A 16,610-nucleotide genomic window follows, 5' to 3' on the forward strand; every position below is an offset into this window, starting at 1 on the left:
CACATCTACCTCCAGAGAGACATGGACACATACCAAAAAACCCTTACTTGGTGGCATTAGTCTTTCAAGTTGTTTCTGGAAACTGCCTCAGTTACTGCCTCACTGATTCTCTCCATCAGCACACTTGTAAATTAGGTTTAATACAACAGAACAGCAATGGCTTCCTTAAGAACTTAACCTAGAGAGTAAGAACATTTCTAACACCACACATTTCAGAGCTCACCAACAGAAACTGCTTTCAAAAAGCAAGAAGATAATTGATTTAACATGCAACACTGGATTTACAAGGCTTACTGCAGGGGCAGTTCTCACCTCACTCTCCAGGAAAAAGTGTATTAATCTTTTCAGTTGGTCAGTGCTCGCCCCAAACTTTCCTCCTCCTTTGGGCTGAACTTTATCTCCCTCACGACTAAGCAGCCTGCCGAAAGAAAAGCAAGTCAGTCCAGTTCTGCTACATTCTCCTTACACTCATTTACCAATATAACACTAATTCTGTCAAGATCACAAAGACTGTATTTCTCTTAAGTGTCTACTTATTTACCCCAAATTTCATTAGACTTTTTTATAAGATGAAAGGAAAAAAGATTGTTTTCCATTATGAGAGATATGCTATCCCTGTGGATGCAGAGACTATTTCTGACAGTTTCACAGGTACCCTGCCACCCTTCTGGACGATGGATGCAGATTCCACAGACTGATCATACAACGACATAGGCATTTGCTCATGCTTGAAAAGAGGCTTGCTCTAGGCCAAATTAAAAACCTTAACAACACAGCAGAGATATTACCACACAGCCACTATTCACATCACAGTGCATCTTGGAACTGCAGCTTCTTAAGGAAAGCACAGTATCTTGTAATTATAAGGCAATTAACGTCACAAATACAGTGGAAACTGCTTTTCCTCTTCTGTCTGAGGTATAAACCACAGTATGACACTTCCATTTCCCCCTTTGACCAAAATGACTCTGACTACTACCCACAAAAAGTGCTAATCCCAAGAAAAATACAGGAAGGCCATCCCTGAAGATTAATGTAAGGCCCAAATAGCTTGGATTTAAGAGCTGGACCACACTACTAAATGTCAGCAAAAGCTTGTGCATGCAGGAAGAGTTTCTGCTGGCATAATTTATGCCAGCTAAGTAACCTAAGTTAAAATATGCAGACATGGAGGAGATTTTGTGCAAACCAAGAAAAAGGGGCAGCAGGGGTGGAAAGCATAAGCATTTACACTAAAACTTAGCAGTATAACCAGGGAAAGAAGGGTGTCACTAATATGTCTTATCACACCCAAATGAACATTCTATACTGGAAAAAGTGCTGGAGAAAAGCACTGGGCAAACAAGAAGGATGAGATTTACAGGGTCAAGGTGTCCTCAAGGCATTGGCAAGCTGGGTAGAAAAAGTGAAGTTATCAGGGCAATCACTTTGGTAGCAAAATGAAGCAGAGTTCCCAGAGGAGAAACATCTAATTTATGAGAGCATATTAGGACCAACACAAACAACTAAGTCTAGCAGATGTAATAGCAGATTCATCAAAACTGAAGTTTTTCTTTGTTTGTCTTTCTGTTGGACTTAGTTCCACAAATTCCAGAATGCCAACATTTCAGTTAAACAGGAAAAGACAACTAAGAAGAGATTCTGTATGCATGGAAAGATGATTATTATTTCTGAATGTTCCCCCACAAAATCCTTGCCTAATATTTTTGGTTTCATTTCTTTTTGTAAGTCAAGATTATTTCTCTCAGTGGTAAAGACAGAATATTTATCTCTTCCCTTTTTAGCATGCCAACTCCATACAACTTCATGCAACCATTATTATAAGAAGCCCATTTATAAGAGTTACTCCTGGGGAAGATAAACCCTGTATTTCATTAACCTGACAGGAAATTGGGAGGGCTTTTTAATCTGCTGCATCTCTCATTATTCAAAGCCTTTACAATGTATAAGGCAACTTCCAAAGGGAGAAGAGGAGGCCATTTTTGTGATTAATCACCAAACTATGAAAATCCAGCAGATGCCAGGTGACAGATTAGCTTGTAAGAAGCAAAGCAATAGGAAAGTAGAGAGAAAGAGGGCATGTTCTCAACACAGCATGGCACTTGTGGATCAATTAGTTTCATATTCTCTGTGTTTTCTCACACCTATTGTTTCAGGGCTGTGCAGGAAAACATGCAATTACCCCCAGACAGCATTTCTCTTCTGATTACCAGAAAAAAGGGGGCACACACTTTCAGCAGAAAAATTGATGCCTAATGTCCCCCTTAAATAAATCCACCTTAATTCTAAAACAAAGGAGACCATGCAAGAAGTAGGCAGGCAGAGATACCTTTTATAAAGGAATTCCCCAGCTGCTACTGCAAGCGGACGGTGAGTGGTATAAACAAACCGGTATAACATTTCACAGTCTTCAGCTGATAACACATCCTCACAGTTCCTAGGCAAAAATAACAACGGAAGTTATAGGCCAGGTTTATCTGCAAAGAATAGCATGAATGCTATGTCCAGCTTTTACTAGACTTGAATCTCCATAACCGTGCAACTTGTTTACACAGCTATGTGTAAATTTTTGTAGGGCATTTCTAAAAATGCTCTCAAACAAAATTGGCAGCGTTCATTTACTCACTGTGTAGAGAAACAGAGGTTTGTGCAAGCCATGACAAATCAGGCCCACTGCATGGACATGAACGTTAATTTAAAGTATAATTACATTAATTAGTGATCCCGGTAAAAAGAATAATAGTAATAAAACAGGAGAATCATGCATTTACTTTATGCTTAGATGTTCACCATAGAAGATAATAAACAACTAGAAACCTTCATTCTGTAGTACAAATTATTAAGTCATTTATTCCAGTATTTTAAAACCTATATTCTATTACACCAGAGCCCCACAAAAAAATAAATAAAAACACATTCTTGATGGCAAGCTTATGGCTGTGACCTCTCTGCACAAATACATTAAAAGTCATGACTTTTTTCATTCAGCTACACATCTTGAGAACACCACATGCCAACTAGTACACCTAGAACACTCTCTCAGAGCTAGAAACGGTATTCATATCGAATAATTACAAAAAAGAAACTGAAGCATCAAGGTTGAATAACCCAATGAAGAGGTACCAGAGCAGTGAAGTCCAAAGCCAGGATTACAGTTTCCAAATATCTGCTACTTACTGCCACAACAATGTCACTGGACTAGGCTACTTCAGAGAATGAAAGAGCAACATATGAGATCTTTACACTTACTACACCCAGCTGGGAAAAAAGGGTTTTTATTGATCACTGCATTCAATCCTCCAGTAGTAACACTTTAAAACCATCTACACCTGTGGTCCAACACCCTCTCTACAACTGAGGATTCATGCCATTCTCCTGCTAAGACCAATGTCTACAAAAAAATCAGCAGTCCTTCCTATGCTTGCCCATTTGTCTCCACCCCATTGGATCCTTTAGCATCCTCACAAGTCACAAAGCCCCAAAACATCCTCCAACCTGACTGAAAAAGAAGTGAGCTCACACTAGGTGAGATTATCACTGGAGCATCCATTAAAAAGGTCTTTAAATGAAAGTGCTAATGGTATGCCTCCAAAAGTGATGAATCGGTCTCACAGGATAATGTGAAATAAAAGCTGCCTTACATACTTAAGGCAGGTTTTGGTGGACTCTAAATATGCAATTACCTTGAGAATATATTTGCAGTAATAGAACATATAGGAAGTGTAAAGCAATACATATCAAGAAATCACCATAAAGAGAAATATTTATGTCACTCATTTAACTATCTACAGAACTGGGAAAGTGAGTAAAAATGTGTTTATTGATGTTAAGCAGTAAAAAAATGAGAGAAGTAATATGGTTTTATGGTGCATTAGAGCACATGAATAAGCAGTGGTGTGTCCTGTGAAGCAAGGAATGATCAAATTTATTAAACTTCTACAAGTTTAATAAGTGAGAGTAAAACAAAGAATGACAACAAAGAGCACCTACAGGAATAAAAAGACATAATAAATATTAAAAGGCTATGGGGAATTTACAGAAAAAAATAGTTTGACAATGTTTCTTTCACTCTTTTTAATGTCAATCTATTATTGAGTTCTTTTAAAGCACTAGTTTCCATGAAGACATCTTTGTCATTTTTTCTCTCTATATTTTTTTTTCAAAACCAGTGGACAGCTGGGAATATAAGAAATTTCACAAACATATGGTGATCTAAACTGAACCAGTACAGAATCATAGAGCACTGAGGATGGTCAGCACCTCTGCAGAACATCTGCTCCAACCCCCTGCTCATCACAAGAGGATCAGCTACAGCAGGTTGATGTGTCCAATCCATGAAGTCAAAGATTCTACAACATCTCTGGCAATGTGTTCCAGTATTGGATCACTCCTCAGTGAAAAACCTTTTTCTTATGCTTAAATGAAATTTCCTGTATGAACATGCCAGTCAAGTGCACACATTTTTTATATTTAATTTTTTTCTTATTTGTATTTCAGGTTTTCTCTCTTTAGCACATTTGTAGAAATAATGAATGCAATACCTGAATGTTTATATTTTAAAAGAGTTCCTTGACTAAATCATTCAGATAGCTTGAAGAGCTAAGCAATACCTCAATACCTATCTCTCTGGATAGAAATTAAGGACTCTTCCTTTCCAGTACTAATAAAACTGCTTTTCCATAGGTATTTTTCTACCCTTAGAAAAGGAATCCTGGAGGACACCAACTTGAACATGAGCCACCAATGTTCTCTTGTTGAAAAGAAGGTGAATGGTATCCCAATCTGCATTAAGTGTTACCAGAAGGTGCGGGGAGGTGATCCTTCCCCTCTACACAGCACTGGTGAAGCCACACCTGGAATGCTGTGTCCAGGGCTGGGCTCTCCAGTACAAGAGACAGACTGGGGAGAGACCAAGAAAGGGTCACAGAGATGATCTGGGGATTATCTTTCCTGGGACTCGAGCATCTCTCCTTTGAGGAAAGATCAAAGGAGCTGGGACTGTTCAGCCTGGAGGAAAGAAGGTTCAGGGGGATCTTAGCAATGTGTGTAAGTACCTGGTGGTGGGAGTAAGAAGACAGAGACAGGCTTCTGCTCCTGGTACCCAGGACCAGAAGCAACAGGCACAAACAGAAACAAAGGAGGCTCCTTCTGAACACTGTGAAACATGTTTTTACTGTGAGGGTGACAGAGAACTGGCACAGGCTGCCAAGGGAGCCTGTGGAATCTCCATTGCCAGAGATACTCAAAAGCCATATAGATGCAGTCCTTGGCAACGTGCTCTACGTGGCTCTTCTTGAGTAGGGGGCTGGACCAGGCAACCCTTTTAACTTCAGCCATTCTGTGATTTCCAAAATCCCAACTTCCCCATTTTTAACTCTGTCTTGTAAGAAGTTGGGAATTTATCCATTACATTAATCTAGTGCAGTATTATTTTCTCTCTCCTCGAGACACAAGTAGGTGAGATGCTGCTCCAGCTGCAAAGGAAGCACCCCCAAACAGCAGAGAAGCAAAGGAAGGGAGAAGAATCCATTTCCTTTGCAACACAAGCTGACAGACACTCCCGACATCACCTAAGCACCTGATCTTCTGCTTTTTCCTTTCTCGAGTGGGAGGGAATACCTGTGTGCACTACTACTACTACTATTACTGTTCAACCACTACTCTCTGACCATGATGAGGTTTAGGCTTATAACTCTCTCTGAAATGAGTGCTCAGGCATTTTACCTGCCTCTGCAAGCAGCAGCATTTGACTACACCTGCAACCACCAGCACTAACACTACCACACTAAATGGTGCCTTTCTTTTTTACATCCATCAGGCAATCATCAACCAAACAAAGAATACTTCAAATACAGCAGGAATACTGCTGCAAATTTACAGCCCTCAGCATGCCAAGCAACAGATAAAGGTTAAGCCTGCCAGTGCCTGCCAGTGTTTAGGTACCTAAAAATAAACAGGCAAGGCCTTCCACATACCAATCTCATGACATACCATTTTTTCTGCACTTCAGTGTGAACATGTCCCAGAGGAAACTGGGACATTCGAGAGGGAGATCACAGACCCATTTTGTTCTGCATATGCCACCAGTTGAAAGATTTCATATCTTGCTTTTTGTTTCATTTGGTTGCATGCAAGAGGTATGACTGCTGGAGTAGCTTGACTTGGTCTGTGCTGTTGCTCATACCAAGGATAACCATCAAAATCACAAGAATAAAATAAAAACACACCTGACGCACTTTACAGAGTTTTATGCTTGTCTTTGTTTTTAGTGGCTGTGCAGGGTAAGATCTAGTACACATTATGGTGATGACAATCCAAGGTATAGCATCTCAATCAAAAAAGAATCTGGTCACTTTGCATTTAAAATTAAGTCAAGTTAAACATCCAAATCTGCAGATGCATTGTAAAAGTAGTATACGTGCACAGAGCACTATCAATGAAAAAAAAATGTTTGTTAAAAGTATTCTAATGCCTGCACTAAAAAATTTAAGTACAAAAGTTATGTACTACTAAACTGTTCTGCAATTTCACTGTCACTCCTCTGCTCCCATTGCAGGTTATTTCAAGACACACTTTGGTGATCAGCAAAATGACAATACGGTTGCATACACTAAAATGTAACAATAGTCCTTTCTCACCCACTGTACAAAGGGATTAGCATGTTGCAATACACTGTGATTGTGCTGTGGCAGACCAATGTGTTCTGTGTTTAAAACTCAGTTTAATTTCTAGTTACATTTAACTAAAGTAAATCAAAGTCATTTTCCCCTGGGCTATTCACTTATTCAAGCTAATTGTAGATTTGTGCCCCTACCCACACCACCTGTAACCTTTCCCCATGCATCTACTGTGGATACCTTATTAGTTTTGCTGCTCTCTTCCAAAATCCCTCTACACCTTTCGGTAGTTAAGCACACAAAAATTAACAGAATTGTCTAGCAGTAGGCACATGGAACTAATTTGCCTCCTAAAAGGCAATGCTTTTTTTACCTTGGTCTCTCATTGTCACTGATGCTTTCTCCCTCTTTATTTCCTTCCTAGTTCTATTCCCTGTCAGGTCCTTTGCAACATTAATGCTAACAATTATACATAATTCAGTACCATTAATAATTTCTTATATGCTAAACCTCATAAGCTCATTTCCGTTCCAGGATCACATCATGCTGTGTAAAAACAGAAATCTACTAGCCCAAAGACTGGCATTCAATTGAGACAACATGCAACAAACAAGAAGGAAAAAAAAATCTCAGCTCACAGAGATACACAAGAAGAAAATACAAATATGGATTTGAAAAAAACCCTAAGTATATGCATAGCAAGAGAAATTTGAATCAACACCAGGATTTTTTTTTTTAATAATGTAATACATATAAGTGAATTGAAAAGATCAGTGTTTTCACTGCCTCTCTAGCTATCAAGAGAGAGAATGTAAAGGCACAGCAGCTTTATGGGACAGTAGTACACAGAGTAGTCAGTGTATATTCCACAGAACTGGAATGCAGTGATGGTTGAGAGATGCTCAAAGCTGCTGCTACCATACATGGAGCACAGCTCTCCTGCCACTGCAAAACATCACAAAAATGGTCAATTAGCAACAAGGTCTTGCTACTATGCTGACCCAAAAGACAACTATAGAAGTCAGTCAAAGAAAGTTACTGACATAATGTATTTTTCCCAAGAAAAATTACCCAACTGAGTAATTGGAAGAAAAAAAGCTATTCCTGGATGACTCATGTCATGACATAACAAAATGTTTATTCCAAGATTAGAGACATGTTCTGAAGGTCTGTACCTCATCAATGAGGACTATTTGTTTTTTAAATTAATGATTCCTGATCAAATAGAGAGAATTCAGATAGAGATTCTTTCCAGTAGCTTTAAAAATAGCTTTCAGAAACTTGATCTGAAGGGTCTCTGACATCTCACTAAAAACACAAGTTGGGCCACTTGAATTCAGTTGCCAAATTTGCAGATGACAAAAATCAGCCATTCAAAGAGAAGCCAAGACAGCATGACAAAAGTGGCAAAAATTTTTTTCCACCACTGCATACTAGTAGCCATGCCATTTATACAAGTTGTCATTTATTACTTTATCATCCTCTTTGAGGCAGGGGAGTTGCTGTCCCTAACTCAATTTCATGCTTTACTGCACGTATCAACCAGCACTATTGCTCAAAAACCAGACACACTTTTTGTGTGTGTCTGGATACACACAAAAGCTTTGAGCTATGAGACACACCTATTTGAGACACATTAGCCCTGCAGGTTTCTGCACTGCCAGCAGCAAGTCTGTTCTGCCACTATTGTAGGTACTAAGGCATCAGCTTCTCCCCTGCTAGAAAAGAATCTTGATACAGGCTCTTATTAAGAAGAGCCTAATAATAATATACATATTGATATTATTATTATTATTATTATTATTATTATTAATAATAATAATAATAATAATAATAATAATAATAATAATAATATCTTGATACAGGCTCTTATTAAGAAGAGCCTAATAATAATATATATATTGATATATATAATATATAAGAACAATAATATATATCTTGATACAGGCTCTTATTAAGAAGAGCCTAATAATAATACATATATGTAATATATATCCTTATATATTATTGGCTATATTGTCTGCATTTTCTTCACACAGAGTTGTAGACTAGTCAGCACTACTCTTATCAAAGAGAAGAGCTGTTGCTGATTTTGCTTATTGAGTTTCCAATGCACACTTTCACCACTCCAATAATTATGTCAAATCAGCAGGGCTCAGAGCAACTGGGGGTACGGTGGAAGAAAGGAGGATGGCTACGCAATAGAGGAGCAAAAAGAAAGAAAATAATGTATTTGCTAGGTCTCTACATAGCTTAATTAAAAACAATTTCATAATGTATTAATTTTACTTATGAAAATTGCATCCTATGATGGAAAAATATCATTCAGAAAACTTTAGATGGCATTTATTCACACTGGAAACCATATTTAAGCAAAATTCAGAAAAAACTGCTTCAGGGAAAAAGAAACATTGATCAAACTTTTATAGCTGCAGCTTGCATTAATGAGAACATGATCCCTTATAATAAAGCCAGAGATGATAAACAGCTGCAGTGCCAATATAGCTCTTGTTAATTCAGATACGGAACAAGTGCAGCCATAACTGGTGTATGGAATCTTTGTACTTCAACAATGGTGAGCTGCTCCTCCTAGCACAGGGACATGTTATCCATGGACACTGCATTGTGCTTTGTTCCAACAGCTAGGCACCATGGGGAACCAAGGGATGTAGAAATGGACATTGTGAACACAGGAACAATATAACCCTGGCTACTACTAGTGAGGTCCAAACAATGGCACTACCTTCAGAAGAAGGTGCAGTGCTCACAGCATCATATGCTGTTCTGCTGTGCCTATTGAAGGAGGCCTGGAAAAATGCCATTCAAACCAGTGGAATGTGAAGTGAGACAGGAGACAATAAAGCAGCAATTCAATATGCAAACATACTTGAAATTTATTGTAAATATCTACAACACCACATTAGTTGGACCACTAAGGTCTACATACTCCTCTAGCAATGACTAATACTTCTGGCCTAAATAGAGAAGCAAATCCCACAAGGCTATTGGATAATGTCTCATGCTGTACATGAAAATAAGTATCTATATCACCAAAATTCAACTTACACTCTCAGACAGAGAAGACACTGAGTCCTAACATCTGAACTGTATTATCAATGGGATGCAGTGCAGTTTTTATTCCCATTTTGCTTTGAGAAAGAGGGACAGAATATTTATTCTACACCTATTTTGCAAATAAAGACATTTCTAAAATAAACATGCTGCTTAAGGATGTACCAGAAAAATATTTATATACTTCTGTAATACTAAGTGTAATTCTTCCCCACACTTCCAGCTTGCCATTATCCTACCAACTCTATGGCTGGCAGGTAAATTTCCCAAGAAAACAACTCTCCTGTTAGTCTTCGGCCTTAGCAAAATCACACACTTGATCATCTCCTGTCAGTCTGTTATGGGCTCAAAGGCTACCAGAGTCTCTGCCCTGGAGCCAAGAATCTTAAAAGTCCAAATTCTAGCAACAGCCTCAAAGCTCAAAGCTTCCTGCATCAGGTGCAGAGACAGGGAAGAGGGCAGAGTTCTCCAAGCTTCTGGTCAAGACCTGGCAATCCTAGGACAGAAGATGGCGTGGGGACCCCATCTTCAGTGGGAACGTCCCCCAAGACAGTCAGATGTTCTTTTTGAGAAAAGCTAAAATTAAAAAAGGTAGAATTTCCTTTCAGAGGGAAACAAAGATATGAAAACATAGTTTTCAGACTGAATCTCAGCACAAGGGTTTTCTTAAGACTGTCATTTCCCACAGAAAGAAAATGTCATGTCTTGAGCAGCTTTAACTGTAATTCATATCCTGCCAGAAGCAACTGTTTCCCAACAAGTAAGTGATTACAGGAAGATTCATCAGGTTTGTACCTGGATCTTGTTGCCATTAAAACAATACAGTAAATTAAAAAAGAAATTATTTACTGTGACATAAGCATCAAGAGTTTCATGGCTTGAACTGCTACTTCATGGTCCTTGTCCAGAGGCATGGACACAATTCGATCCTAATGGATGTAAAATGACAATAAAAAGATGTAACATGGTTTGTTCTCAATAAACATGTATTTTTGCTACAGTAGATCATCTACACTAGTACAGCAGAGATTTATTTTTATTTCAGCAGCTATTTCCTAAGAGACATAAGGCAACTTGATTACTACCAAGCAGTTCCCCAGCCCCTGAAAATTAACAGCATGTTAATTTTTTAACTGAATTAATCATGCAGTAATATGATATTTTTTTATACATGTAATGTATGCGTTCACAAGAAATTAACTACACACTACAAATTAAAAGTGACTGACAACTTGTTTCTAAGATATTACTACTGGCACTTGTTAAATGAAGGTAAGCCTCAAATTACAAGCATTATCTAATCAGTTTCTCCCACTAACAGTAAAGTGCCTGCACCTACACATTACAGAAGTCAGTGCCTCGCTGAAAAGACAGAGTTTAAGTCATAAAGATACCTCATGGCATAGCAGCAATATTGCTGACCTCCAGAATTTACAATATTGTAACTTAGTACACAAGCAAACCACTCAAAAAACTGAAAAACTTCCCATCCCATGAAACCAGGAACTTGCACACCTCAGTGTGGCCTATATCTTTAAGACATATTACACCTTTAGACTTGCTTGATCTGGCACTTTTTTAGTTTCCCCATTCAACACATGGTTTCTAAATCTCTACATTCATTTCCTTTTGCACCTTCCTTTTTTTCACAATCCAGTTGGAAGGTATGTAAATCCACAAATCCTGAGTCTGAACACTCAAGGGTAACAGAGGGAGCATGGGTAACTCCCATTTGCAGGAAATGGATTGATGGTTATATGATTACACTCCCCATCACTGAGAAAGTATGCTTTAAACTTTGAAACTGGTATTTTGTGTGTAGCTGTTTGGATTTCTTTTGTTTAGAGAGGATGGAGTTGTTTTTGGGTGGGGGTTTTTTGACTGGGGGATGGAGTTAGCATTAATCCATTTATACTGCATCCTCCACACAGGGAGATCGCAGCACAAACAGCCCAGAGCCATTTCATCACTCTTTATTGAATACCAATCCTGCATTTGGTTACAGAGCTTACAGCAGTCAGAAAGATAAGGGACTACCACATAATCTTTTAAAACAGGGGTCAATCTTAGATAGCTGAGTTTAATTCTGAATAATTTATTACTAAGATACCAGTATTAAGCCATTTCATGTTCTTTGAGGATATGTGATAAGCATTTTTCACTATTAGCAACTGCTCTGACACATAGGTAAGCCCTGCACCTTTGCCAAAAACGCCATGGGTTTGTTACCACATGCAGGCATTGATTTGTCCTGACATTGAATCATGTCCTGATTCACAGGGACTGAGATATCAATCACATCATCTTGAGCTTTCTTATTCAAATACTGAGAAGGTGCAACCCTGCTAGGGTAAGAGCAGCTGACAAAATCCTTAGCAAGGCCAGGGTTAAAAAAAAGTAAAGGGCTTACTTCTTAAATAAATGGGGATATTGGCATGACAAAGGCAGAGTACAGGGTCAGTGAAGCCACAAAACAAGCACTCAAAACTACAGTGTATCACCTGATTTGTTCAGAAAGGAGGTAAGGGATCCTTCTTCAAGATTCATACTGACATGGTAGATCAAGAGAGCCATTCCCACATCAGTGTGATACATGGACAGCTAGTCCACTATCTACAAGGTTAACCCATTATCAGGGATAGCAAAAAGAGGATCTTTAGCATAGGAAATTCTTTGTCATCTGCCAAAGATCCTGTATAAAAAACCGGGCCAATCTGGATAAATGGTGGAGATAACTGACCACAGTGCATGCTAACACCATTTCGTGTGAACTAAAGCGAAATGGAAATGGAAGAGTTCACAGAAATAGAGGGAAACACCCCTGCAAAACTCCTTCATCTATTCAGTCAACAAGGCTGTTTCTGCAGGAGTCCTCCTCTCAGTCAAGAGAGTGGGGAGATCAGCTCTGATCAAAACAGCAGGCCCTGTGTATACACCCATCCTAGACTTAAAAAAACCAGGAAACAGTAATTTATTTACCTTGAACCTGTTAGTAAAGAGATCCATCCTGGAAGCAAGTTCTTTTCTGCTATAAATTCCTTGCAGTCCCAGAAGACATTTTAACCGCACTTCAGCCTGCTGTAAGACAAAGAGAAATTGGGTAACAGCAAAATACATGTATCTTTGTTAGTCACTATCAGCATTTACATCATGTAAATAAGAGCTCTTTGTGGGTGCCTACAGCAGATTATCCGAATGCTGCCTCATCATCTTTATCAGTGACATCAGTACCAGTTTGTTTGTGTGTACACAAGCTCATCTCTCTCACGCATAGAGGAAGCCTGCAGTGAGCCAAACTCAAAGGTTACATCAAAGTTTATGTTAGGCTCCCTAAGAGCCAAAGAAACTCTCACATACCACAGTTAATAAAAGCAACAGAATACAAAAGATACAGGGATTGTGCTACTCATCTGTTAAAGATACAAAGACAGGAGTATGGATGGCCTACTTAGTACAACCAGCATTCCCCCATACACCAGACTTTGCTTGCTTCTTGTCAACAGCTGTCTGGGACTATTGTTAAACACAGACAAGGAGTCCAAGAAATTACAGATTTCTCTAGATTCCCAGAGGAAGAGGTACAACTTAGAAATGCACTGTACATTCTTACAGAGTTAAGCATCATGCCTTCTCCCTGTTTCTGTTTTACAACATGGTATATTAAGTATTGTAGGAAAATGGTTGCTTTGAATTCAGCCTAAGTAGTTAATTTAGGCGAAATATATTTACCCATACAAGGTGTTATTTCATACTATTACTTCTGGTGCTTCAGAGATGCCTCAAAAAGAAGTCTTTTTCTCAGCCAGTTTTTCAATTAGCTCGTGCATATTGTTACATCATTCAAAGTACAAAGCTTTAAATGGAACTAGGAAAGTGATTTTGATGATCCAACCTAGAAAAATCATGTGTTCTGTAAATTTATAATGCTAAGCATATCAGCAGAGATACTAAGATGAACTGCAGGCTTTGAATCAGTCTCTTCGTATTTCTTTCTTAATTCTTCTTGCTAACAATAGCAGGAAGAATAAACATGGAAATCCAAGAAAGGAGACCACCTACACACAGACTATCCATTGCTACAAGTTCCTGTTCACCTGCTTAGATGGAAAGCCAAGGATGATATCCAGTGGCAGGCTTTGACTAACAGTTTTGTTTAAGACAGCTTTTTGCTAAAAATATAAAATGAAAGATCAATAGGTAACAATGTACACTGCTCTCTAATCTGCCCAGGACACACCAGCGGTACTTATTCTGCATTATATTTTAAAGTATCTGTGGAAGAGACTGTTGCCCACACCTTCTGCTTCCTAACTGCCACAGCACTCACTCACAGACAGTCCCAAGGTGGCACCCATCACTGCACACTGGAACAAACTCCGCTCAGCCAACTCAGTTTTGCTCAGGTACTGCAAAACTGACTTGGTTCTTTGGTTCTCTTGGTTCTTTCAGTTGCCCTTGGTTCACAACACTCTGCTTGTGTGTGGGGAAAGGGACAGCAGTGTGCACTGGTTTGTTGAATGGTCATATAGCCCTTGGCACACGCCTGGTAATGTCATTTGTCAGTCAGGTGGAGGCAAGTGTAGGCCTGCAGACATAAAGTGTAACAGATTAAAGTGCACCATCTCCCTTCTGAGGTTTCTACCCAAAAGCTCTCAGTCACAACTCCCCACGTATGTTCCTTTAAGTGCTGAGAAAATTAACTCTAGTAAATAGAAACACATAACTACTGTTATTTTTCCTAAGTTATCATCTGCATTTTCCTTGCTTCTCCTCCTCAACCACCTTCCCTTTTTTAAATTCAACATTCCCCATAGTTTTGGAAGGATTTGAAGTAATGTTGAATGATCAAGAATATACCTTCAGGTTCTTTCAGCAGCAGCATCAGCAAACACAAACACCCAACCACTTTCTGCCCTCATCAGAACTACCATTCTAATCTTGACAAAAAACCTGCCTGCTTGGTCCTGCAAAGCTGTGACAGAGTGAAGGGGAATTATGTAAGCACATTTTCAGAATACTCTGAACACATACACTGTGCCTCAGCTGTATCATGGCACATTTTGATCCTGACCTGATGACAGAAAACATCAGTAAAGTGGTGGGCAGCTCTAGTGACATCAGAGAGCTCTGCACAGGCTCCAGCACTGCTTGAACACATTCAGTTATGAGATTTCAGCCCCACCACTATCACAGAGATGAGGCCAGTCAATAAACCTTACAAATACAGGCTGGGACCTAGATGGTTTGATAGAACTGCTGGATCAACTCTTCCCAGATTATGAACTGGGAAGGTCTACTTCTGAGTTACTCCTGGATGCAAAGACAACCCAACTGTCATTCGAGGCAAAACAATTTTAAAAACTGCTCTTCCTCCCCAGCCTTCCCAAACAAATCAATGACAGGATATAAAATACACTGCTGCCCCTGTTGGTGCTGTTGTTTATAAATCAGGCAATCAGCCACTGGGCTACAAATCACAAAGCACAGCCAGGACTGCAGCCAGCAGCAGTGGCGCACTACCAGGTCTCAGCCAAAAGCAGAATATGGAAGACACCTCACTTTATCCCATGCTGCTTGCATCAGCATTGCTTTCAGATAAAAAAAAAAAAAAAAAAAAACCTTAGAAAAAAACAACTATTTCCAGTTTCCAGTAAATGGCACTGGGTGAGCTGCATGCATTAATTAGAGACACCAGCTGTTAATCTTCACTGCAGAGTACTGCAAATGAAGACACATCTTCAAAAAACCCAGACTTTTTCTTTTAAGAATTCTCCAAACTGAACACGTACTAAAAAGACATTGTGATCAAATAAAATGTATGCAGGAACAAACGACAGCTCCTGATGGATCAGTCGCCCTAAAACCCCAAATGCCACCTTCAGAGGGAGGGCGCAAGCCGGGAAGCAGGAGCCTCGCGCGCCCCCTGCTGGCCCCGTGGCAGAGTGCAACCTGGTCCGCACAACACAAACATCACCCGCAGCCGACACAAACAAATCCCTGCGTGTTTCAGCAACCACGCAGGAGCCACAGGCACCTTCAAAGGCGGCCTGCAGAAGTACAGCGTGTCGATTTCGCTAATTAGCCGTTCCCAATAAACACTCCTATCCCCCTGAAGACCCTCATGCTTTTTCGAAGCAAGAGAAAAAGTGTACTTTCACAGAAGCACAGAAGAGTCAGGTTGGAAGGGACCACAATGGTGCATCTGGTCCATCTGGTTGGTCCGTCTGGTCCAACCTCCCTGCTCAAGCAGGGTCATCCCAGCTTAAGATTGTGTCCAGACAGTTCTGAACATCTCCACTGAGATGCCCACAACCTCTCTGGGCAATCTCCTCTAGGGAACAGTCACCCACACAGTAAAGAAGTTCTTCCTCATGTTCCAGCGCAACTTCCTGGGTATCAGTTTTTGCCCACTGCCTCTTGTTCTACTGCTTGGTGTTTTGGACTTACTGACTCCTTTCGGCTTTTTTGCTTGTTAGTTTTGGTGGTATTTGGAGGATTTTTAAAAGGGCCTCTACTCAAAAGAAAAAATAAACCATAAGGAAAAGGAGAAAACCCTTTGGGAAACAGCTGGACTTCCTGTAAATATTTTCTGTATCTGTCTAACTCCAGACGAGAAATACAGCATTGAAGACTATTCTACTACAACAGAAATGTAGTAGACAATGTTTATTTGTTCATTCTTTATAAATCTAAACAAAATTTTAAACGTGGATCAAGCCTAAAAGCAGAATTTCAGTCAATATTTAACCCTCTCAAAAGATATAAGCCATTTTACAGTTCAGAAATAACTCCCAATTCAGTGACATATAAATATAACTCCACATACAGGGATTCACAGAAAACTGGAAAAAACATTCAGTGTTATTTAGTGTTAAAATGGCTTTTAAAATACAACCTGAAATGGGGAAAAAAGTAAATTCT

The 16,610-nt window shown here is 39.4% G+C and overlaps 1 protein-coding gene across 4 annotated transcripts in view; it reads right to left on the reverse strand.

Moving 5' to 3' along the window:
• LOC132323771 (cohesin subunit SA-2-like) overlaps nucleotides 1-16,610 on the reverse strand; it is a 58,192-nt gene that overhangs the window by 24,064 nt on the left and 17,518 nt on the right. For 3 of the 4 annotated variants that reach the window (XR_009485432.1, XM_059839398.1, XM_059839400.1), the window contains exons 12-15: nucleotides 12,669-12,767; nucleotides 10,539-10,618; nucleotides 2,330-2,437; nucleotides 313-418 (exon numbers count right to left, since the gene is read on the reverse strand). Coding sequence is in view for 3 of the 4 variants with exons in the window: in XM_059839398.1 (XP_059695381.1) it covers nucleotides 313-418; nucleotides 2,330-2,437; nucleotides 10,539-10,618; nucleotides 12,669-12,767 (393 nt within the window). In the remaining variant the exon portion in view is untranslated. The remainder of the gene's footprint in view (nucleotides 1-312; nucleotides 419-2,329; nucleotides 2,438-10,538; nucleotides 10,619-12,668; nucleotides 12,768-16,610) is intronic. The other variant, XM_059839399.1, reaches the window with a different exon arrangement.

This window comes from Haemorhous mexicanus, chromosome 2 (assembly GCF_027477595.1).
Source record: "Haemorhous mexicanus isolate bHaeMex1 chromosome 2, bHaeMex1.pri, whole genome shotgun sequence".
Taxonomy (NCBI): Eukaryota; Metazoa; Chordata; class Aves; order Passeriformes; family Fringillidae; genus Haemorhous; species Haemorhous mexicanus.